This window comes from Carettochelys insculpta, chromosome 2, assembly GCF_033958435.1.
Source record: "Carettochelys insculpta isolate YL-2023 chromosome 2, ASM3395843v1, whole genome shotgun sequence".
In the NCBI taxonomy this organism is placed as follows: domain Eukaryota; kingdom Metazoa; phylum Chordata; order Testudines; family Carettochelyidae; genus Carettochelys; species Carettochelys insculpta.
In genome coordinates, this window is record NC_134138.1 from 28,683,989 (window position 1) to 28,708,032 (window position 24,044).

A 24,044-nucleotide genomic window follows, 5' to 3' on the forward strand; every position below is an offset into this window, starting at 1 on the left:
GCCCTCACTGAGGGAGGTTAATGGGAGAAACTCTCCCATTGATCTCCCTTACTCCTGTGAGGTTGAAAACGGGTTGACTGTTGACCTTGGTAGTTCAATTTGGCATGTCCCCACTAGGCACATGAAGTTGAACCCCGGAGGGTCAATCTACTGGGTAGTGTAGATGTATAAGTCTTCTGGTCCTTTGGCTCTGTGTCAATGCACTTCTGCACAGAGGTGATGAGGGAGCCAATTCCAGAGGGGGCACTGGCCACATGCCCCTGCCCCACCTGTGCTGCACCCTCCCCACTCCCTCCTGCCTTTGCTCTGCCCATGCCACGTCCTTTTCCTGTGGAAGTGTTTTGCTGATTCCTGTGGGTGTGGGAGCAGTTTGCCCCTCCCCTGGAATGCTGCAGCACCGCCAGTGAGTAGGGGGGCCTCTGCCACCATGCCAGGGGTGCATGCGACGGTCTGTGCACCTCCATGCATCACCTCTGCTTGTGCATGATTGAGTAGATTTACCCAGAGGTCAGTCTCAATTGATTGTGAACCTCCCCTGCTGCTCACCTTCAGAAAAGGGTTTGCTTTAGAATCTTCACTTTCTTACCCATTTCCTTTCTTCCAAGTGACCGCACACACGTTCAGAAGGGGAGGAGAACCAGCTACATGTTGGCCTAACTGAATGCAGACTCTGCTCCCCCATCTGCAGTTCTGCAGGAGAGGAGGAGAACAAAATATTCATCCTTCAGCACATTTTAGCAGATTGCATTTTCCCCAACTTGGAAGAAACTCTGGCAGGTGGTGGTTAAATGCTAAGTGTAACTCCCTGTTCCTGCCTTTTGAGGTTCCCTTCTTTAGAAAGATAGGACAGAAAAAGTAGTTATTCCTTGTTTTAATGCACATAGTCCTCATTTAACCAGCCTGTAACAAAAGATCGCTGTGACCCTGGCATCGTTACAGAAGTGACCTTTAGAGACGAGCAGCATCTCCATATTATTGGTTACAAACTTACTTTTAAATGTGACAATCTAATTCCTGTTCCGCTCAGATACTGTACACCTCTTGTCAAGCAAGGTTCCCTCGGATTTTTTTTTCCAGCCATGTGAGGAATAAATTTTATGGACACCACAGCATGTGCACATGTAAACCACCAATAGAAGCATGTACTGCTGGCTGTAGGCAGGTGTGGGTGCTCTTCTCATCAGTTGGAGACATCTGAATCTCTCCTGGGTGGCCATCCAAGCACTCCGCCTGCAGGGAACATTGATGTCAAGATCTCATTTTCTTGCTCTCCCTTATCATGGTCAATCGGGATTGCTGCTGTTCAAAACTGTATTCCCCTGATCTATTTATTTCTTTTAATTGAGGAAGTACAATTGATTTTAGTAACACAATGTTGTAAAGCAAGCAGCAGTGTCTAATGATCTGAAGGCTTTTTTGTCCTGGTAAAGTGCAAAGGGTTTTCCCAGGTGAAACAATTGCAAAAAAACACAGTGGAAAGTAATTGATTATGCTACCCAGTGCTGTAATCCACACAGTGTCCAAAAGGTGTGTTAGTTTCAGAACTAACACTTTGTTAGCATTATACTTGCTGGTTGCGCAATATACTTTCAAAAGGTCTAATCATGTGACAACTTGTATATAGCATCAACGAGAAATCTTTACGGAAATTTTAAGTCAAGCAAAGGGTAATTTGTACTTCAGATGCTCTTGTTGTATGTAATCGGCACATTCAGACTGATGCCTAGGAGAGCAAAGGCTAGAAAAACATGTTGCTCACAAAGTAGGACAGTATGATCCACTGTAGGGCGTATGGGTGGTTTTCTGGTGGTCTGGTAAAAACTGTAGATGTATCAGCAGTTACTCTACAAAATGATAACTTTCCATTCCATGTAGGAGAGACTCACTGGGTGGATGATGACTGCGAAGAGATAAAATCTCCCGAATGCCCAGCTGGGTAAGTACCTTTTGTTCTGATGTTGTGCGGAAGACGTTTGTTAAAGGAGCTGACTAAATTTTAGCCGCTGACCCTAAGCACGATAATTTTGCCCATCTCACGTACTGCGTGCGTGCACCTGAACCGATTTAGTGGAAGTCTTTCCTTTGACATCAGGAAGCAATGTATGAGACCTGATATGAGTGGCCTTTGAGCCATTTTGCTTGAAACATTACTTGGAAGTGTCCCTATCTTACACTGTATTTTAAAAGCAAATTTGTTTGAGGCCGTGCTGAAAGCCAGCAGAGCTGTAAAGCAGAGGTCCCCAAACTGTTTACCTCGTATCCCTGCCCCCTAGCCTTGCCCCTGTCCACATATCACCCCCTGCCCCCTGGAGGTAAACTGTGGCTCCAGGAGGCATGTTTGGAGAGTGGTAAAGGAGGCCAAGGCAGGGGCTGGCAGTTGGGACCCAGAACACCTATGATTAGGTCCTGAAACATAACTGGTTTAGGTCATGATTCAGCAAGCTATTTAAGCATGTGAATAGCTTGAACTGTGTGTGTGTATTCTCATCGAATCCAATGGGACCATTTCAGGTGCGATGCAAGGTCCCTAATAGTGGGGGGTAGGAGTGGAGGGCGACACAGACACCCAAACCATGGCACTGCACCCCGCCTCCCCCCTCTCCTTGAGACACCACCCCCTCCTTTTGTTGCTCACCCTTATGGCCAGTAAAGAATTGGAGCGTCATGGTCGTCTAGCCCACTGTTCCAGCACCCTGGGACTTTTCACATGTTTAAAATAAGCATGTGCTTCGGTAACTTGCTGACTGAAGACCTAAATCTAAATTTAGGTATTTAAATAAGGGACTCTTTCACAGAAATACCATGCATCCACAGCTCCTATTGACTTAAATGGGAGCTTTGGGTGCTTAAGACTCTCTAGATACCTAAGAATGAGTTTACTCATTGGTTTCCCACCTCTGAAGAAGATGCTCTCTCTGCCTCTGTATTGAGTTTTGGGCTCTTTAGTCATCCTGGTTGGATTTGCAACTCAAGAGTAGCAACGTGACTCTTTGTTCTGTGAAAGACTAACAAAGTGAGTACTCCTCTTCTTCACTGTGTTAGAGCACATTGTATGTCTCACATATTTTATGTGGCCCTTAAGTATCCCATGAAACTTGATCTTTCCAAAATCAGGAAAGTGTTGTGCTTGTAAAGTGTCTTTTTTTTTTTTTTTTAATAATAAAAATTGCATATTTATATGTATTTGCCCATATATCTCTTATCTAACTTTTGTGCATCACTTTCTTTGACTGTAAACTGTTCTGGACAAAGACCGTGTCGATCTTTACAGCATTGGTACAATTGGTCTATGATCCTGATTAGGACTTGTGTGTGTTACTGAAATATTATGCTGATGTACTAGCTCTAAAAAGGCTGGACTTCTGTCATAGTATTTTAAACTCTCATTAGTCTAACTACATGAGCACATGAAGTACATTTTGAAATACTCCTTTCAACTATTGGTACATTAATATAACCTTTCTTTCAGTTTTGTTCGCCCTCCTTTGATCATCTTCTCTGTTGACGGTTTCCGAGCATCATACATGAAGAAAGGGAGTAAGGTCATGCCCAACATTGAAAAACTAAGTAAGTAAATCTGTTTTGTTAGACCAGGCCATGCTCTTGTTCTCATATTGTTTTCATTGTTTATATAGCACCATAAACCAACAAGGCGGTGTGCGGGAGAAGAGCTGAACCAAACACAGCTGGCTTTCTGGCCCGAAGGCCTAAAATTCTAAGGTCCTATTCTTATTCCCAGTGAAGTCAATGGCAAAAGTCCCATTGGTTTAAATGGTGTGCAGTTGACTAGACCTGAATGACACAGGCTGGAAGGGTACAGAACAATAACATAAGAATGTCAGGAGTGCACTGATTTTAGGGAAAGCCTCCAAGAACAGGTGCAGGATTTTGTTTTTGGGTCTTCTGGCTAAACAAACTTAATCTAGACTTCAACATGTGTAGCGGCACCTGCACATGTAACCTCCACACTTACTGGGTATGGTTCAGTATCCCATGTAGTGGCAACTAGACCACGTAAAGAGTGAAAGAATGAGTCTCTTCTGCAGCCTTAGATGAGAGGCTGCTGGCCTTTAGCTCAAACTCTAGAGGCTCATGCACTAAGCTGCAGAGGTCTCAGGTTTGAGTCCACCTGTTAGTGGTTACATATGCACTACTCACTTCGTCAGGTCTTGCATTTGAGGAAGCAGGTCGTTGCCCACAAAAGCTTATGCTCCAAAATATCTGTTAGTATATAAGGTGCCACAGAACTTCTTGTTTTTAAAGATACAGACTAACTCACCTACCCCTCTGATACATGTACTACTGTAAGCTAATGGAAAATCCTGTAAAAATTTCCCCCGACCCTGAAATTATGGCTATAAACCTAGTAATAATGTGTTTTGTCACCTGCCATTAGCATGAATTTTCTGGGGTTAGTTTTCTGCTGATGTGGACAAAATTGTAATGAAAATGATCTGAAGAACTAATTAAAATGGAAGCATTTTTCTTTTAAATTTACCTGTTATATCCATATCAAAAATTATTTCTCCATATTTTTGTATTGGGGAAAGTATTCTCATATATATTAGGCCATGTGTGTCTATTTAATATTGTTTTAGCATTGTTGGTCTGTGCTTAAGCAGTAGAGTTGTGTTTGTCTGTTCAGACATGGTTTTTTTTGGTGTTTGTTAATGTTTATATTTCCTATTGTACTTTCAGGGTCTTGTGGAACGCATTCACCCTATATGAGACCTGTATATCCTACAAAAACCTTCCCTAACTTGTACACCTTGGCTACTGTAAGTCTTTGAAGGAGAATTCTTGAATATAATTAATGGCCTTGCACATCATTACAAATTTGGGAATTGTGTGAGAGGAACATTTTAAATAAAAATTGGTGAAAATAGTCAGTCACTCTTTCTATTAGTTTTTATTTTTTCCAAAATGGAGGGTGGAAAACATCAAAGTACTTTGAGATTCATTGATCAAGTAGGAAGTATAAATTACAGCCTGCTATTTTCTTGTTCACTCCTGTAATAAAGTGATTCATACTCTGGTTCTGTAGCTACAGGCACAAAACCAGACCCTCAGTTGATATAAATGGTGCATTTTTTTTTCTTTTCCCCCACTGAAATGAAGTCAGTAAAACTAGGCAACTTTATACCAGCTTATTATCTGGCTGACGTATTTGGGATTAGCCCTGATGTGAATTCAGAGGCTCTTAATTAGGAGCTCTTGTGTGCTAACAACAACTTTGGCATTAATTTCCAGTGTGGCTGTGGATGCAGGTCACTTAAACTGACCTTCCTTAGGTCCTTTCTTATACTAGGAAGAATACTTGCTCATCTCTTAAATAAATCATGATAAAATGTAAGTGCTGACTGTATTATTGCTATCAAAAGCTTGCTAGCCATCACCAGAATATTTTATGAAGATGTACTGAAAGTACTACATTAACAATAATTGTATCACTTATTTTTATACCTAAATGGAAAAATGCATTTCACCCATTGATAAAACGTGAAAGTAGCTAACAGCTAAAGTACCTGTGCTTTAAGACAAGATCTGAGTGTCTAATTTATCTCAGGTTGCTTTAACAAAAATATCTAAAGACTTTTTTTACTGTAAAATAAAATCTTTAATTGGGGTGCAGTTATGGGCATGCCCAGATTAAGAATGGAAGACAGTTAAGTGGTATTTATGGGTAACTGTGTTGAACTGTATTTTACATATATTAAAGGCTCACTAATTAATCTACTTCTGCACAAAGGGACTCTATCCTGAATCACATGGAATTGTTGGCAATTCAATGTATGACCCCGTGTTTGATGCCAGCTTCAGTCTTCGAGGGCGAGAGAAATTCAATCACAGATGGTGGGGAGGTCAACCAGTAAGTTTCAGACTTTCTTTTCTCCTGTGCTTTTGGAGTACAGCCAATCATAGTAGCAATAAAAATACATCTGTGAACAATTTAAACCTAATCTCCTGACATCTGGCTCAGCTGTCATTTTAATGTAACTTTGGAGTTGGCTCTGGCTTTTCAGAATAGCAAAGCCATTGATTATGCGACATAGTTCATACTTTATTAGCAAGAGCTAGATAGAAATATCTTATTTTCAAGCAGCACAGATAAGCTCCAGTCACTGTAGTTTCAGAAAGTGGAATGTGTCTTCGTTAATGTAATCCTGCCTCAGTGGAGAGGAATGGGTTGGAAGGACTGTGATACTCAGACAGAGACTCCTGAGTCACAAGTGACTCTTTAATATGTTTCCTGTGGGTCTTTGTAGTATGTGGCATTAAAACACTGATTTAATTATTAACCCATGAGGGAACTGTGTTGTTAACCAATTGCAGTTGATAAAATAATATTTGATCAGTCATTTCTCTGTGAGAATACTAATGTAATATACCCCCCTAGATATTAAAAATAGTAAATGAAAAATAAGCTTACACTACTACACTCTTTTTGATAATGTTTATCGCTAATTTAACTTCTGAGCCAGAGTGTTACTGGACTAGAAGAGCTCTTGACATCCTTTCTTGCCATATAGTTCTATGATTCTGTAGCATTTCCCTTTAATCGCACATTACAAGTTTGTTAGGTTTCAGTTCTCTTATAAACATACCCACACAGAATTAGCTAAAAACATAAATCCTCTTTCTGGAAGGTTGTAACACAATACAACTTCTATTTCTTAGAATTCAGAATGATGATGCAGAAATTCCCAGAATCAGAGAGAAGGGAGTATGAAAAGGCTGTTTGCTAAGGAAGAGAGACAAAACTCTTCTTGGTTTGCCTTCAGTGGACTTTTTCTGTTCAGCCTGGCTCTGCTCTCAAGCTTTGTCTATAGAGCCCTCTAGCCTGTAAGTAGGACCAGGAACATTCTCCCCACAACTTTACTTTGCACATCTGATCCAGTCCTCAGTATCCCACAAGCACTGGTATTGTGTGTGATGGATGAAACACATTGGCAGTGATCGGAAGAAGTGGGTCTGTCCCACGAAAGCTCATCACCTAATAAATTATTTTGTTAGTCTTTTAAGTCATTCTGCCATTGTACAAGACCATATCTCTCAAGAAAAAAATCATCTGATCTTGAATTTTAAACTAGCCCTGGCCCTTCACGTTAGTGGAGAGGTAATGTTCCTCAGCTCTGAGGCTGTAGTTTTCAAAGTGACCCTCAGCCATTATTTTGCATTTAAGCTCAACAGGAATTAGGTTCAATCTAAATATTTTTCACCACTTTTTTTTTTTTCCATTTCAAAATGGGAAGCACCTGGCTTCATACAGTGCTTGAAGATGAAATACCACTTCGGTGCTGTAGATTGACTTAGCACTGTAAATGACCCATCACCTCCTACACTGAATGGGATAGACCAACTAATGTCACAGCTGTGTTCCTGAATACTGTGACTGGCAATGAAGAGGGGCTGAAGTCTCTAAACAAAGGCCCATGAGAAATGGTAGTGAGACGATTACAGTAGAGTTATAGAACAACTAATATTCTGATGGAATTTAACTGTCCAGTGTTGCAAGCATTCTTGAGGATAGGGCAATAATGTGGTTTATCTAGAGACATTAAAAATCTGAACAAAATAAGAAATTATAAGTCTATCTGGAGAAATACAAGTCAGGCCGTAACAGATGGCAAACCGCAGATACTCAGTGAGCAAAGAGAGTCTTCTGAAAGCCTCAACTCTGACATAGACCCAGTGGTGTAGTGGGTGGGAAAAAAAGATGGTAAGAAACCCCCAAATGACTCGTTACTTTTACAGAGGAATTACATAAGCAGGGTGGAAGGGACCCTTTATGTCTGCCAGTGGTGAGGTCACCAGATGAACAAATAGGGTTTTGGATAACTCAGCATTTAATCTTTTTGACAAACTCAAGGAAATTTAGAAAACTACAAGCAATGTTTGCTTTAATTTTTTCTGTGCATAGAATCAGAGAATACTAGAACTGGAGGGGACCTTGAGGTCATCAAGTCCATGCATCTGAGAATCTTCCAATATGCATGAGCTTCCGAATACCATTTACAGTTTGAGTATCAGTTCTGTCACTAACTTTCTCTTGGGCACTTTATCTGCTAATTGACAATATATGCTGCTTAATCATTGTGTGATGGGTGATGTATGACACAGTCTTCCAATCATCGAAGCATTTATAGAAACATTCCCCACTTTTTGATATCAGAAAGCAGGTAGCAATAAAAACACTGTTTTGTGGAGGTGTATAGATGAGCCCCCTCTCTTGCCAATTTGTTTGTTAGGATTTACGTATTCAAATGCTGATTTGGTGAGAGAACGCTTCTGACTGGCGTATTCTTGCTTTGTTAATGGAAAGTCAGTATCTAGAGTTTGGCATTTCTGTGGGTCCTTCTGGAGATCTCAGTGCATGTTTGAATGAGAAATTATGTTCCACTCACTTGGACCATTAGAGAAGGATATTATATATTCCTATAGCTGGGAAAGTCTTCAGAAGAGTGAGGTGAGACTGCAGTTATAGAAGTCACAGTGACAAGATGCTGCTCCTTTTCATCAGATGCAAGCACAGCAATATCACTTGGGCTGGTGTTTGCCTGGACTTCCTCACCACCAGACTTTGTAGGAGGAATGCATATTAAGAGAGGCGTAGCTTTTCCAGTGCTACATATTGTCTCTGCTGTCTTTCTCTGGCCTCCTTCAATTTCTACCATCCTCCTTTCTTTGACATAGTGGTTTCTATTGTCCATTGTAGGCCTACTGTGTACAAAATTAAATATTGCTTGGACTCCTCAAATATAGCCCACACACAAACAAAATCATACTCATAAGAACGGCCATACTGGGTCAGACCAAAGGTCCATCCAGCCCAGTATCCCATCTGCTGACAGTGGCCAATGCCAGGTGCCCCAGAGAAGGAGAACAGAAGACAATGATCAAGTGACTTATCTCCTGCCATCCATCTCCTGCTCTTGTACTGAAGGCTAGGGCACCATACTTTACCCCTGGCTAATAGCCATTTATGGACCTAACCTGCAAAAGTTTATCGAGCTCTTTTTTTTTAAACCCTAATAGAGTCCTGGCCTTCACAGCCTCCTCCGGCAAGGAGTTCCACAGGTTGACTGTGCGCTGTGTGAAGAAAAATTTCCTTTTATTAGTTTTGAACCTACTACCCATCAATTTCATTTGGTGTCCCCTAGTTCTTGTATTATGGGAAAAGGTAAATAATTGTTCTGTATTCACTTTCTCCACACCATTCATGATTTTATATACCTCTATCATATCACCCCTCAATCGCCTCTTTTCCAGACTGAAAAGTCCCAGTCTCTCTAGCCTCTCCCCATATGGGACCTGTTCCAAACCCCTAATCATCTTAGTCGCCCTTTTCTGAACCTTTTCTAATGCCAATATATCTTTTTTGAGATGAGGAGACCACATCTGCACGCAGTACTCAAAATGTGGGCGTACCATAGTTTTATATAGGGGAAGTATGATATCTTTTGTCTGATTATCTATCCCATTTTTAATAATTCCTAACATCCTATTTGCTTTACTAACTGCCGGGGCACACTGCGTGCGTGGATGTCGTCAGAGAACTATCCACTATAACTCCAAGATCCCTTTCCTGATCTGTCATAGCTAAATTTGACCCCATCATGTAGTACGTGTAATTTGGGTTATTTTTTCCAATGTGCATTACCTTACATTTACCCACATTTAAATTTCATTTGCCATTTTGCTGCCCAATCACTCAGTTTGCTGAGATCTTTTTGTAGTTCTTCACAATCCCTTTTGGTTTTGACTGTCCTGAACAACTTGGTGTCATCTGCAAACTTTGCCACCTCACTGCCTACCTCATTTTCTAGATCATTGATGAACAAGTTGAACAGGACCGGTTCCAGGACTGACCCCTGGGGAACACCACTAGTTACCCCCCTCCATTGTGAAAATTTACCATTTATTCCAACCCTTTGTTTTCTGTCTTTTAACCAATTCCCGATCGATGAAAGGATCTTTCCTCCTATCCCATGACTGCCTAATTTACATAAAAGCCTTTGGTGTGGGACCGTGTCAAAGGCTTTCTGGAAATCTAGGTATATTATGTCCACTGGGTTCCCCTTGTCCTCATGTTTATTAACCCCTTCAAAGAATTCTAATAGATTAGTTAGACACGACTTCCCTCTGCAGAAACCATGCTGACTTTTGCCCAACAATTCATGCTCTTCTACGTGCCTTGCAATTTTATTCTTTACTATTGTTTCTACTAATTTGCCTGGTACTGATGTTAGACTTATCGGTCTATAATCGCCAGGGTCTCCTCTAGAGCCTTTTTTAAATATTGGTGTTATATTGGCCGTCTTCCAGTCATTGGGTACTGAAGCGGATTTAAAGGATAGGTTACAAACCACTGTTGTTAACTCCGCAATTTCACATTTGAGTTCTTTCAGAACCCTTGGGTGAATACTGTCTGGTCCTGGGGACTTGTTACTATTCAGCTTATCAATTACCTCCAAAACCTCCTCTAATGTTACTTCAATCTGGGAGGGTTCCTCAGATCTGTCATCTAAAAAGGCTGGCTCAGATTTAGGAACCTCTGTAACATCCTCAGCCGTGAAGACTGAAGCAAAGAAATCATTTAATCGCTCTGCAATGGAACTTTTAAGTGGTGGCAATGAAACTCAAAAGAAATCAACTGTGAAGTTCTTTTTGAATGGACTGAGTTGCTGAAGACCCAGCAATTGGACAGGCTTCTGTCTTAACCTATTCAGACAGTTTTCTGTGACAGCTTGCTAAGAAGTAAAATTAAAATCCTTGGTGGGGGGGAAGCCTGGAGAGGGAGAAATCTACAACATTGAGCTTGACCTTCCTCTAGTGCTTTTGCAACCTTTTAAAAACAAAGATGTGTTGTCCTGTGGAATTAGGCTGAGCATAAGAAAAGAACTTGGTTGCATCCCAATATAGATAAAACACAAGGAAAAATTGGATTTCTTTTTTTTTTTTTAAAGTACATTTCAGTAGCAGAGCTCCAAAGATATCTATGGTGGAGAGAGTTTAGGGTGAGAGGAGGTCTTGAATACTTGAGGTTATATTCTTACTAGTTTTAGTAGTGTAGTAGTAGTAGTGTAGACCTGTCCATAGAGATAAAGGGCATCCGGGCAAGTGCCCTCAAAGGAGGAACTTAAAAAACTTTTGTGATGCTTGCATCTCCCTTCCAAGTGTTTTGTGTCATCTCTTGAACCATAAGAGCAAACCTAAAACATCCCTTAACCAGTAATCAAAGCTATATTCTTTTTTGAAAATATGGAGTAGAGGGGGTAATTTTCATGTGCAGAGTAATTTATATCCTCTATTAACCGTGGAAATATGACTTCGCTTTGGCCCTTTCTTTTCTCCTCAGCCAATGCATTGTTTTTGTTTTGTTTTGTTTAGAAAATCAAATAAAAATGGATAATGAAAATGAGACATATGTTGGAACTCCAGGGCATTTGTCAGAGTTTTATAGTGTCCCAGAGAAATTTGTCTTTTTTTTTTTTTTTTTTTTTTTTTTTTTTTTGGAACCTCTCTTGGGAGATGATAAACTCTTCTGGAGGATTTATACCCTTAAAAGCTTTATTTTCAGTGAAAAGTACTGATCTGTTTTCTATGAAGCTCAAAATATTTATTTAATGCCAAATTTGTGGTGTGTTTTTTTTTTTTTTTTTTTTTTTTTGCCAAATTTTTAAACTTCCTGTTTTTCAGGTTTAAACTCAAATGGGTAAATGCCCTTCGTGCTGCAGTGACACAATCGGTAGACCCATGCTTTCTTTCGAAAAAAGACATTTTTCTTTTATAGGTTTTTGCCCACTTATTTTTAAATCATGAGTGTATAAAAACTGCAGCACGCTTCATAGGCTCTCTGGAGTATTTCTGGTCATTAGCTTGGATCTGTATCCTATGTTTAGGCTGGGTGGCTATTTCTGATGTTATTTTCACTTTAAATTTATATGGGAAACATTTAACAACTCTTGGCGGATTTTTTAAACTGCATGTAAGACTTCAACAGGGACTGGTGAGAAGCTCTGAACTGTGCTGCTGGCCAAATGAGACTTCAGGAGGAACATCATGTTCCTAAACTACTTCCTTATTTTTAGCTGTTGTGTATTAATGAGCCATTGAAATACATGTTGTACGCTGATGTTGGGTTTTTTCTAGTTTCTAGACATTGAGCACAAATACTACATGTTAGGAACATGCTAGTTTCAGGTGTATACATCAAGTCCCAAATTTAAGCAATCTCTCTGTTTAAACAAATCATATTGGCCTCTACTGGGAATATGGCACCTTACAGACTAACAGATATTTTGGAGCATAAGTTTTCGTGGGCAAAGACCCGCTTTGTCAGAGTTTATGCTCCAAAATATCTGTTAGTCTATAAGGTGCTGCAGGTCGTCGTCTTGTTCTCGAAGATACGGACTAACACGGCTACCTCTCTGGTACTGGGAATATGTTGTATTGGGTATTAAAGGATCAAGCTGAGGCTAGCAGGGACAGGGAGCATGGAGACAGCAGCAATATTCCCTGAGGGAATAAGGTGCTTCATAGTTTACTCAGATAATCTGCCCCACCAAAATTTATCACCTAATAAATTATTTTGTTAGTCTTTAAAGTGCTACATGACTGCTTGTTTGTTTTGTGAAGATAAAGACTAACAGCCCCCACCTCTGTCAGATAAGGTGGTGAGAGAAATAGAGATGGTACTTTGCAGAAAGATGCCTCCAGTCTTTCTATTCTGGAAGGATTGTCAGTTGTTTAAGTATTAATCTGTTTTTTTCCATGGCCAATGGGGGGAAATGGATATCCATCAGCAACTCTATTACTTTAAATTGGTAAATCCACCCTTTTTGTCTGACCCACCCCAGTCAATTAGTAGTTAATAGCTTTCTGACACCAAAAAGTCTGACTGTACTTGAGGACAATTGTGCTGAACTATTCTTAGTCACATAATTATCTCAGTCAGATTAGTGGGGAAGGGGTTACTGTACATTGTGCCATTTGGTAGTACCCTTACATATGAATCCACTCTAGTTTTGACTCTGATGTGTTTGTACCAAATTCAAATACATTTATTTACCACAGAAACCCTGTGAATTACTGTGCAATCTCTTCTCCCTCCCAGTCTCAACAAATGTCTGAATAAGAAAATTCATCTGATGAAGTGAGTGTGTGCTCACGAAAGCTCATGCTCAAAACTTTTCTGTTAGTCTATAAGGTGCCACAGGACCCTTCGTTGCTGTTACAGATCCAGACTAACACGGCTACCCCTCCGATACTTGAATAAGAAAGGGATTTCCCACACATTAGCTCTCTTCAACCACAAATGGTGTATACAGTACCTCTGCTTTGACCAGAATTTCCCTCCTTGATTGGCTTGAAGAACTGTTTGTACAATGCTCCCACAAGAGCTAGAATGCAGTGCATTTACTCTGTGGAGGCCTTGGCCTAGAGATGAGCTTTTGCTCATTCTTTCATAATGTAACAAATACTGGGCAAGGTTTAGGAAGGGATTTGGAACTTACTTTTCCACAAAGATTAAAAGCAGAAAGATGTTGCATTTTGCTGGCTTTCACAAGCTAACACAGCAGCCTTGCCAACTGATTTGCCTTCTAGTAATGTATGTACACAGAGGCAGTCTTTTCTAGTGGTTAGTTCAGGAGATTGGGAATTCTGAGGACTCCTGTATTCTGGTCCTGGACACTGCCGTTGATATAGTGGGTTATGTGGAGCAAGTCACTTAACCTCTTTGAGTCTAACTACTGATAAAGGGAGGTAGCCGTGTTAGTCTGTGCTCCAACAAAACAAAGCAGCAGAAATGTAGCACTTTAAAGGCTAACAAAATGATTTATTCAGTGATGAGCTTTCTTAGGACAGACCCACTTCATCGGATCTGATGAAGTGGGTCTGTCCCATGAAAGCTCATAACCAAATAAATCATTTTGTTAGTCTTTAAAGTGTTACATTTCTGCTGCTTTGTTTTACTGATAAAAGGAATAGAGCAATACCATAGTTCAGAGGTATTTAAAGCCACTGTAAACATGCAAAATAATGTGTCTTCTCAGTTGTATGGATGTTGCACTGTAGCTGAAACTTTGGATCATTAATTCAACAGACTTTTCTGCAATGGAGAAATTAAACTTACTCTAATTCTTGTGGTAGACTGTATTAGAGGATACTGGTTAATGTTAATCTGTGCTAATAGGTACTTTGATAGTGTAGACTTACTATAGCTTGCAAAATAGGGAGGGCAACGTCGACGGGTATAGCGTCGTGATATGAAGTACATGCCTGTTACATAATGTAGTTTCCACTAGCAGCTACAACTGATTTATTTGCTATATGAAAATACATGACTTAAATGCACAAATGGCGCTGACCTTGCAAAAGCAAACACAGCAAACTTTTGGATAACTGAACTGAACAAACATGCTAGTAAGAGAGGATAGTATAACATGTTATGTTCATTGGTACTGTACAGAAACTTTGTGGTCTATATAACTTGAAGGTTGTGACATGAACCTAGTGAGAGACAAGAGCAGTCATATAGCCCTTAGACTAACAAAATATTTTATTAGGTGATAAGCTTTCATGAGACTGACCCACTTCTTCAGATCTGTAGCCTTACCTGTTCTGGAAGTCTGTTCTAGTAAAGCTATAGATCTGAAGAAGTCTGTCCCACGAAGACTCATCACCTAATAAATTATTTTGTTAATCGTTAAAGTGCTACATGATTGCTTTTTTTGTGTTGATAGAATACAGACTAACATGGCTATCCCTCTGTTACTAGCAAGGGAGGACGTTCAACCTTCATGCTGTGTTCTCAACTCTGACTCTTCTGGAGTGAAGGATAGGATGTCAGCTTTATTTTTGTTTGTTTGTTTACAATTGACATTTAGACTAAAATTATTGGTGGTGTCCATTTCATTATATTATGGTATCCATTAGGGGGTTGGAGAGTACTCTCTATCCTGCTCTTTCAAGGCAGTGATTTCAGTCTTGTATGTCTGCTGCAATCCTAAACTCGGTCTGGTGTTTAATGTTAAGTATATGTATGTTGCAAACAGATGACCATACAGCCTCTCTTCAGAGGGTCTGAAATATTTCTTCCAACTTCTTGTTGTTGGGGATCTGGGCGTGAAATTCTTCCTTAGCAAACATTTGCCTTTTTGATTCTAGAAAAATAAATCCAACTAGTTTTTCCGATGATCGTACAGTGTTTTACTAGGGCTAGATTTACCTGACAAGGTCATGATGATAGTCTGTCAAGGATAAGAATCTGATTGAGACCCTCTTCCCCCTCCATAAGGCCTTGGCTGAAATATTGACCTTCTGGGTAATCTTTAATGACTTCTGAGTGCTCACTGTCTGAGGAGTGGTTGGACAAGCACTCAGTCCACGTTCCAATATCAATATAATTTCACCCTCACCAATCACAGAATACTAGGACTGGAAGGGACCTTGAGAGGCCATCTAGTCCAGCCCTCTGCCCCAATGGCAGCACCAAGTACTATCTAAACCATCCCTGACAGACATCTATCTAACCTGTTCTTAAATATCTCCAGCGATGGATATTCCACAACCTCCCTTGGCAATTTATTCCACTGTTTGACCACCCTGACAGTTAAGTACTTTTTCCTAATGTCCAACCTAAACCTCACTTACTTCAGTCCATTGTCTCTTGTTCTTTTTGGCCTATGAGGATAGAACAAGTTTTCTCCCTCCTCCTTATGACACCTGAAAACCGCTGTCATGTCGCCCCTCAATCTTCTCTTTTCCAAACTAAACAAGCCCAGTTCTTTCAGCCTTTTTTCATAGGTCACATTCTCTAGACCTTTAATCATTCTTGTTGCTCTTTTCTGGACCCTCTCTAGTTTCTCCACATCTTTCTTGAACTGTGGTGCCCAGAACTGGACACACTACTCCAGCTGAGGCCTAACCAGCGCAGAGTAGAACGGAAAAATGACTTCTCGTGTCTTGTTCACAACACACCTGTTAATTCATCGCAGAATTGTTTGCTTTTTTTGCAGCAGCATCACACTGTTGACTCATATTTCGCTTGTGGTCCACTATAACCCCTAGATCCCTTTCTGCTGTAGTCATTCCTAGATACTCTCCTCATTCTGTATGTGTGAAACTGATTGTTCCTTCCGAAGTGGAGCACTTTGCATTTGTCCTTGTTAAACTTCATCCTGTTTACCTCAGACCATTTCTCCAGTTTATCCAGATGATTTTGAATTATGACCCTATCCTCCAAAGCAGTTGCAACCCCTCCCAGCTTGGTGAAGTTGAGTAAAGATGAATGTAGAACTAGTCTCTTGGTGACAGTACAGGTTCCTCTGGTTCAATGTGAGGAAATTTTCACTGCCACTGTCTTGGCCATACTGCAGTTAAAGTAGAGGATTTTACTTTGCTAGGCTAGGCATCTCAAACCCAGTTGTGTAAGGGTGTCATATGTAGGAGTGCTGTGGACTTCAGTGGGAGTCTTGCATGCAGAGGGCTTTTAGGCTCAGGCTTCATGTGAGCATAACATTGAAAAGTAGACCAGTCTTGTGCATTGAATCTCATATTCTAAGCCAAACTGGTGTCGATGGAACATGCCCTGGTCTGTATATGCCACATAGCAGGACTTTTGTAAAGACCCTGGGTAGAGGATCAGAATTAAAACCATTGCTCGGCTTGTCAGATGATATGCAGGATACCTACGCAGTGTGCGCCAACCCTAATTGCTAGTCTGTCAAAGACACATCCACTTTACAGTTTTGACCCCAAAGAAGGTATCTCTTGGTGCACGTGCTTAGAATCGCTACTTAGAATTGGACAAGCTTCTGGTTAGATTCAACAATAATCATAGTTAGGATTTGCACGTAACCTTACCTACTATTGGGGAACTTCACTGATCTCTTTTTTTCTGGACAACAGGCGGCGTGTGACTGCATATTTTGAACGGTAAATAAACGCATAAGTAACCAATCAAAAATGAGAAATAAAGAGAAATAATGTTTTGAGGCACTGAGTGTGCAAAGAACTATTATGGACCCCTTCAAGGGGAGAAAAGTAGACAGAGAAGAGCAGTGAAGGTGCTCATAATAACATTCTTTAATGAGAATAATAGTATATATAGATTAAATGTTTATTAACAGTAGACTCTCATAGCTCTTAAGACTAACCAAAGAGGTGTACAGAAGATTAAGGATGTGGCTCTGGAGTAATTCATACTCTGGTACCATCTCTCTAAGTGTCTGCTTAGGTAATGGGTGATGATGATGAACATGTCTTGAAGCAGGAGGTTCAGAGTTAAGAAAATTGTTTTCTTTTGTGTGGTCATTTGGAACTACTTGTTCAGCCAAAATGTTTTACTTTTCTTTTTCTATGAGAATCTTCCCAGTCTGTTTTCTAATTTTAGCAACAAACTTTTGACCGTTGTTTGCTAAATTGATGTTCTCCTGGTTTTGATTAGGAAGAGGTCAAGATGGGATATTGCTGTCCTTTGATTGCTGCAATGGTTAGAAATGCCTCTTGTAGGTCTCACAATTGCTCCATTTCCTACTGAGGGGTAATCATGCAGATTTAAAGTGAAATGGAAGAAAAGTGTAAAGTGGCCCTCCATGTTGCTTTACAAGGTGGATGAGGTAATTTTCATTCCTGGACCAATTTCTGTTGGTGAGAGACACTATGAGCTTACACAGAGCTCTTTTTCTTATTTCTCAGGGCTGAAGAGGAGCTATCTGTAAGCTAAAAAGCGTCTCTCTCACCAACAGCACTTGGTCGAATAAAAGATATTACCTTACTTGCTGTGTGTCTCTCATGTTCTGGGACCACTTGGCTATAATGTGCATACCTCAGCATAGGTGTTTAACAATAATTAACTTCCCCAAAATTTGTACAGAACAGCCTGTCTCGGATTTGAGAAGGAATTCTAAAGGCTATGCTATGCTTTGTTTATGGTAGGAAAACATGTTTTGAAAATTTGCCTTAATTTTCCTTTTTAAAATAATGACTTGAGCACTGTGATAATCCTTTTATATTTTCCTCATTAGATATGGATTACTTCTATCAAGCAAGGGGTGAAAGCTGGGACATTCTTCTGGTCTGTGTAAGTGACCTTTATTTCTGGAAACCTGTAGCAAATAATTCAGACTTAATTTAGTGTAAGTAATGAGTTTCTCTGGCTCTAAACACTGAATAGCTTCCACATCAAAGAAAGGTGTTTTTGATTTTTTTTTTCTTTAAACCCTTCTTGCTACCTTGCTGTGATTTCTTTATAACTTGGTGAAATAATATTATTAGCATTTATCTTGGTCCATAGTTTTGAAGACCCTCCTGGGTTGATTATGTTGTAAACCATATTGCTCAACTTTTAGCGGAAGGTTGACCTGGCAACTTTGTCTCCAGAGAGGTCTAGACTATGGGAGCTACAGTGGTAAAAGGATGGCGCTGTAGTTGTAGACCTGCAATTCCTATAACATTCTTTTCCATTACTGTGGGAACTCTACTTTCCCATAGTAAGGTCAAGGGAAGCAGTCTTCTGTCAACCTGGCTACATGTACGGGTTAAGCTGACAGAGCTGCAGTACTCAGCCATGTTAATCTTTCACACCCATAGCCATGTCCACCTACCTTTTTAAGTTCTGATCAAGCCTTATCACCAAAACATTCCTTTAACCCTTGGATGTCAAGGGTGTTCTACAGGAGACTTTTCTGCCTTCCTGCCACTTAGAGCGTTAGTTATGATAAAGATGTACCAGCAGTTTAACTCATTCAGAAAATTTCCCCTCAGTATGGACAGTCGTTTTATAAAAGCAGATTGCTTCATGTTTGTATTAAATATCCTCTTCCCCTTGTTCCAACCCAGAAGACAATTCTGAGGATCCCCTTTGTCTTTCTCATTTACTACCTAACCCTGCATTCAGCCACCCATCTTTCTATCTGGAGATGGCTGTATATGTATTGTTTCTGAGCTCTGAAGGAATACTAAAGTGAAGTGAGATCATCACATTTTCCTCTTGTTCCCAAGGTTGGTTAGAATAGGTCCTAGTGTGGCTGTCCTTGCTGGAAGAGAGCAGACTGTGATCTGATCAGTGTATTAAATGGGTCTTTCCCATTCTTAGAAAACCTTCCACCAGAATTATGCTCTTTAATTTTGTGGAGCTCTTGGCTATCACAATGATGTGTTATTGGGATGAAGTGGGAATTTTCTGAGAATCTTTTTTGCAAACCTAGTGCATGCTCCGGTTTTCTCCTGTACTTTGCATTGCTACCCAAAGGGGGCTGAGGGGTTAAATCCTCTTGGGGCAGTCCAGGAGCATGAAGTGTGCAAGCTACCTAGTAGTTTGTGGTGGACTTAATGGGTCATTAAAGGATTGGCTGAGCTCCACCATGGAAACCCACAGTGGACAGCACTTTGACACCTAGTCATCAGCAACCAAGAGGAAGGAGGTTTTTCTCCCTATCTGTCATCAGGGAAGCTGAACAGAGACCAACTTGAGAAAAAAGGTCTGAGAGTGATAGGCAGCCAATAGTTGGGTTTTTTTTATCTTCTCCCCCACCAAGTAACTGCTCTGGCCCAGGAGCACCCATTGGGTCACCAATGATGCTGGACCAAGGTGTTGCAAATTTTAGGAAGATTCAACCTGTACCACTAAATGTTCAAGCTGGGCATGATGATTCAGGGCTTTATGTAATTCATGGTATTTAGAACTTCTTATGTGGTTTCTTAGTTAAATGCAAACTTTGAAATAATTTTTGGAAAGTAGGATTCAACATGTATATTCCCCCAAATTATAGCATGCACACTTTGGGACAAGATTTTATTTTTTTAATTTTTTTTTTTTTGAGAATTTGCAAGTAAGTCATCCCTTAAGAAGTTTAGCAAACCCTTTATTGTTGCCAGCTTGCTTCCATAAAGCAGTACTACAGTCTTCCGATATTTCCCAGATAGGTAAACTCACTGGTTGTGTCTACACTTGCACTCCTCTTTCAAAAGAGGCATGCAAATGAGGTGCATATTTATATATCTGACATCTCATTTGTGTATTCTTCTTTCAAAAGAAGATAAGCAGTGTCGATGGGGCTCTTTCGAAAGTAAATCCCATCTTCGAAAGTACTCTTCTTCCTTAAGAAAAAGGACGAAGGGTACTTTCAAAGATGGGGTTTGCTTTTGAAAGAGCCCCATCTGCACGGCTTTTCTTTGAAAATAAGCTCTTTTGAAAAAATATGCAAACGAGGAACCAGATATGTAAATCTGTACTTCATTTGCATTTTCAATTTCCCTCATTTGCATACCCCTTTTGAAAGAGGGAATGCAAGTATAAACACAGCCACTGTGTTTTGAGGGAATTGCTTTAGGATTAATGGTCTTTTTTTACCTTGCCATCTTTGTAACTGAATGTTGTGTCTACAGAAGAAGTGGTGCATGTTGTACTATAGAGAATTCTTTGAATGCCAGCTGCCCACTTTCAAAGATTAATAACTCCTGTTTGTAATTTCTTCTTCTAGTAGATATTAATCTGACCATCCACTGAGAAGTGTCACTCTTCCAAAGGTGGTTTTAGCACAATAAGAGTTTCAAATAGGGAGGGGCCCAGTATTGATTGAATGGCTAGCATTCTAAGTGTATCTGAGGATAAACTGGTTTATATCAATTTACAACTGGGTGCAGTTCCCACAAAAGTCAATATGAGCCTTTCTAATAACATCTGTAGTAGTGGGAACAGATTATGTAAATACGACTGTTGTGAGTAGTCCTTACTTAGGCTGGCAAGACTTTTGACTTCAGCAGCACTACTGTTGTGAGGAAGGACCACTCACATGAATAACAGTTTACAGGAATTCACTGCTACACAGGATAATAGAAAAGATGAGCTATTTCCCTGAAAGTTGTGGCTCAAATGAGAAAATAGTTTCATCATATATCCTTTTCAGTCTAATATGTGGAATTGCCAGAGATTTGTGATAGCTGGAGTTGCAAAATGGGGATTAAACACTAATAAACTAAACAAGAAGATTGGCATGTCCATGACAGGTCATGATCATGGTGTTGGATGCAGCTCATGGTATATCTAATTCTGTCGTCTCTGTGCACAAGAGTAACTCAGCCTATTTTTCTTTTGTGGTCTAGTGTCATCCCCCACGAACGCAGAATATTAACAATACTGCAGTGGCTAAACCTACCAGATGAAGAAAGGTAATTTAATGTGGTGTTCTTTTTTGTAAACTTCCAACTTATTGTTTCTAAAAGTAGCTGATGTTGCACAAACAGGTGGAAGGTTAGTGTTAAAAATTGTTCTTGCCAGCATTCAGTATTACTCTTCTTAAGTTCTTAGCTTTTTAACCTGCAGTGTTTCAATCCTTCTATATAATCTGATGTGAATGTACTTTGATTATTGGGGAACATTTAATTAAATGGATTAATGTTGGCTGTTTTATGCTACTTAGTTTAATGTCACTTAATAAACTTCTAGGCACTGATAAATGTAGAAGCTGCACCCCGAGGCTTGGGAAAGTATCAAGATCTTAATTGTATTTCTTCTTACACAAATTCTCACATGCTGCATGCTTCATAGCCAACGTGACCTGGAACTGTGATCTCTCCGTCTTACCGAACTAAGGCTATGTCCACACTGGCAACCAAAGGACAAAACTGAAAGACCAAAGCTTTGCTGACAACAAGTGCCAGTGTGAAAAGTGCTTTCTTGGCAGCATCACTCTCCTGCCAGTAAAAGCGAATGCTGCTCGTTGGGGGTGGAAGTTCTACGTTGGCAGGAGAGCTGGTGAATACTGGCTATGCTGTGAACCCTTTAGCAGCTTGGCTGTATTCACACAGCAGTGTTGCTAAAGGCTGCGTAGTGTTGACATAGGCTTTTAGAGAGAGTGAGCATCCTTAAATTGTGCCCAGTGTGTCTCCTGATAGCTAATGAAATTCTGGAGCAATTAATTGTTTAATCATAATTTGGAAAATATCTGACTGAGCAACCTATTTTTATAAGGTGAATAATGGTTGTTAAGTCAGGCTTTCATGACCTTAAAAAGGAGTTCTGTGGCATCTTTAAAGACTAACAGATTATTTTTGTGGGGGTGTGGGGGACATAAGCTTTTGTGGGCTAAGACGCACTTTGTTGGAGGCGTCTTTGTCCAAGAAAATATATGTCTAAATAAATCTGTTAGCCTTTAAGGTGCCACAGGATTCTCTGTTGTTTTTGTGATACAAATTAACACAGCTACCCCTCTGATACTTGTTAACCTGACTTTACAATTTTTTCGTTTTGTGGCTGAGCGCAGATTGTTCTAAACACAATCTTTCTTTCAGGCCTTACGTTTATGCTTTCTACTCGGAACAGCCAGACGCTGCTGGTCACAGATATGGTCCATTTGGCTCTGAGGTTAGTATATTTTTTCCTGAATAAAAGTTACACATCTCAAGGATGTCTATGAAATATTTGCTAATGCATTACTCCTGAGCTGAGATGGCTTTGACTCAGTGCTCATCCTGTCTGTCAGAAAGGGAAGACAATTGGTTAAAATAAACAAGAACTTATGACCAAGATTCATTTGATTTTAAGAACTGTCCATCTGCTCTAGAAGTCCCTGTCTGTGTGGTTCGAAGAGTCAAAAGTATAAAGCTCACATTATGGATGTAGGTAGTTGCCTGTCAGAGGTTTTAGATGAGAAATTAGCTGATATGATAGAACAAGTTAGCGCTCCTTGATCATTTTACCCTTCTTAAAAATATTCCATGTATGAAAGAGGCAGAAAAGGATCTTTGTTTCTCTGGTATGTTTCCTTGCAGGAGATAGGATGAGAGGAAATTTTTTTCTAGGTTGATAATCTGAAGGAGAGTGGATAATACTCTACCTAGATTTGGGAAAACTGCAACATTTGATACTCTGTCTATGAACAAGCAGTTTGGTTAGTCCTGCCAGAACTGTACTCTCAGGAGCAGACACAGAAGTCTTAATAGCATGGGACAGTGAGGTTTAAAACTTATCACTCCCCACACCTTATTCCGTTTTATCCACTGCTGTGGGCTTAGCAGTGCTGATAAGGTGTTCAAAACTCGCATAAATTGCTCTGGTTACCTACCATATTGCTATATTTTCCAATCCTGTACAGGAATGTGTTCTCTTGTGTGGCAGCCCCTGGGAACGCTGGGCCCCTGTGCAGTTCCCCCTTTTGTCCCCCTCTGTCAGAGGTCTTGCCTCCAGGCCAGTGAGTGAACTGTACTTTTGGGATAGGAGGACTAAGTCTTGTCAGGCTCTAAAATAATGTAAGCCTGTTAACTGCTGTACAGTACCTCTACCTATAACAAATGATGTAATTACATACAATTATAGGACTGACAAACCTTGTGTATAAAACTAAAACAAAACAGTAACTTTACAGAGTGCAGCGTTCTGCACAATGGAGACACTTTCTCATTGTGCTTTTTCACTGAGGTAAAGGGAAATTTTGAAGATGAAGTGGAGTGCGTTCTTCAAATTTGAGCTCTTTGGACTGGCTAACTTTGGGCCTAATGCTATCTGGTGCTTAGCTCAGTCATTAGGAGTTGAGGGTCTTGGTACTTTGTGGGATAAAGATATTTCCCAGCGGTTGAGTTTCTGGCTGACCTGCAATGTAGAATGTTAATTAGGTGTTTGTAGAAGATGGTCAAAATAATCCAAGGATTGTTCTGAATAGCTACCTAAAATCTAGCCTGTAATGATAAGACTAAAGCAGTGTGATTTTAAGAGTTTTTAAATTAAGTAGCTTCACGCTGTTTGTTTGGAACACTGGAGTGGGAAAAACTCACATTAATTGAATTGAGAACAGGTTATATTTAATGGATGAACATATTACAGTCCACGAATTGACCATTCTAAGACATGATTTGAAATGTGGATTTAAAAATGCACAGCTGTCTCTGATTTGCAAGAGGCATGATTTCAGGAGGGAGGAGCTAGGAAGTATTATGTTTATCTTGCTCTTTTTTAACAATTTCTGGGAGCTATGCATTTCTCGTAAATCAGCTGGGAAGGAAGCCCTTAGTGGGACCCCTCTAAGCTGCTTCCTTAGTAA

General features: G+C 40.1%; 1 protein-coding gene across 2 annotated transcripts in view; it reads left to right on the forward strand.

The window, feature by feature from the left end:
- ENPP2 (ectonucleotide pyrophosphatase/phosphodiesterase 2) overlaps positions 1 to 24,044 on the forward strand; it is a 75,771-nt gene that overhangs the window by 11,620 nt on the left and 40,107 nt on the right. For both annotated transcript variants that reach the window (XM_074985629.1, XM_074985628.1), the window contains exons 6-12: positions 1,876 to 1,936; positions 3,470 to 3,567; positions 4,699 to 4,778; positions 5,750 to 5,869; positions 18,033 to 18,088; positions 21,112 to 21,177; positions 22,300 to 22,372. In XM_074985629.1, the coding sequence (XP_074841730.1) occupies positions 1,876 to 1,936; positions 3,470 to 3,567; positions 4,699 to 4,778; positions 5,750 to 5,869; positions 18,033 to 18,088; positions 21,112 to 21,177; positions 22,300 to 22,372 (554 nt within the window). The remainder of the gene's footprint in view (positions 1 to 1,875; positions 1,937 to 3,469; positions 3,568 to 4,698; positions 4,779 to 5,749; positions 5,870 to 18,032; positions 18,089 to 21,111; positions 21,178 to 22,299; positions 22,373 to 24,044) is intronic.